The 701-nt window shown below is 41.4% G+C and overlaps 1 protein-coding gene across 1 annotated transcript in view; it reads right to left on the minus strand.

The window, feature by feature from the left end:
- The window catches only part of rnmt (RNA (guanine-7-) methyltransferase), a 12,574-nt gene that overhangs the window by 6,267 nt on the left and 5,606 nt on the right, over window positions 1-701 (minus strand). The window contains 1 exon segment of the mRNA XM_020621528.1: window positions 299-480. Coding sequence (XP_020477184.1) covers window positions 299-480 — 182 coding nt within the window.

A 701-nucleotide genomic window follows, 5' to 3' on the forward strand; every position in this document is an offset into this window, starting at 1 on the left:
GTACATGTTGGCCACAGCATACTTGTTTAGGTGGTGATTTGAATTTGACTCGGGCTTAAAATTACACAAAAGAAGACTCAGCATGTTGAAGAAGCTTTCATGTGATGACATTTGTTTTAGTGCTTCTGTCATATATTATGATGCTTAAACCACCGCCCACCCTGTGAGCCAGGCCTGCTGCTTTGCACTGGTGGTTGGGAGCTTTCACAGTTCAGCTCAGCTGGACTCTAGAGATCCAAGTACAGGCAGGCCTGACATTTATCTCTTAATTTCTAAAAACTTAAATATATGTCCTTACACAAGTTCAAAGGCATCTGGCGTTGTTCCGATAAAGAAACCTCCAGGTTTCAGACGTTCGCAGGCATTTCTCAGCATCATGTTAGCCTTCTGTTCACTCTCAAATGAGTAATGATACACAAACTGACAGCTGCAGATGTCAAACATCAGTTCTGGGTCATCCAGCTTCTCTGACAACACCTCCTGCACACAGACATCACAGACAACTTTAGACAACCCAGCTTTTCCTAGGAACTGTGATAAACCCATCTACAGTGGGTACAGAAAGTGTTCAGACCCCCTTAAATTTTTCACTCTGTTATATTGCAGCCATATGCTAAAATCATTTAAGTTCATTTTTTTCCTCATTAATGTACACACAGCACCCCATATTGACAGAAAAACACAGAATTTGACATTTTTGC

Source organism: Monopterus albus, unplaced genomic scaffold, assembly GCF_001952655.1.
Source record: "Monopterus albus unplaced genomic scaffold, M_albus_1.0 scaffold260.1, whole genome shotgun sequence".
NCBI classification, from domain to species: Eukaryota; Metazoa; Chordata; class Actinopteri; order Synbranchiformes; family Synbranchidae; genus Monopterus; species Monopterus albus.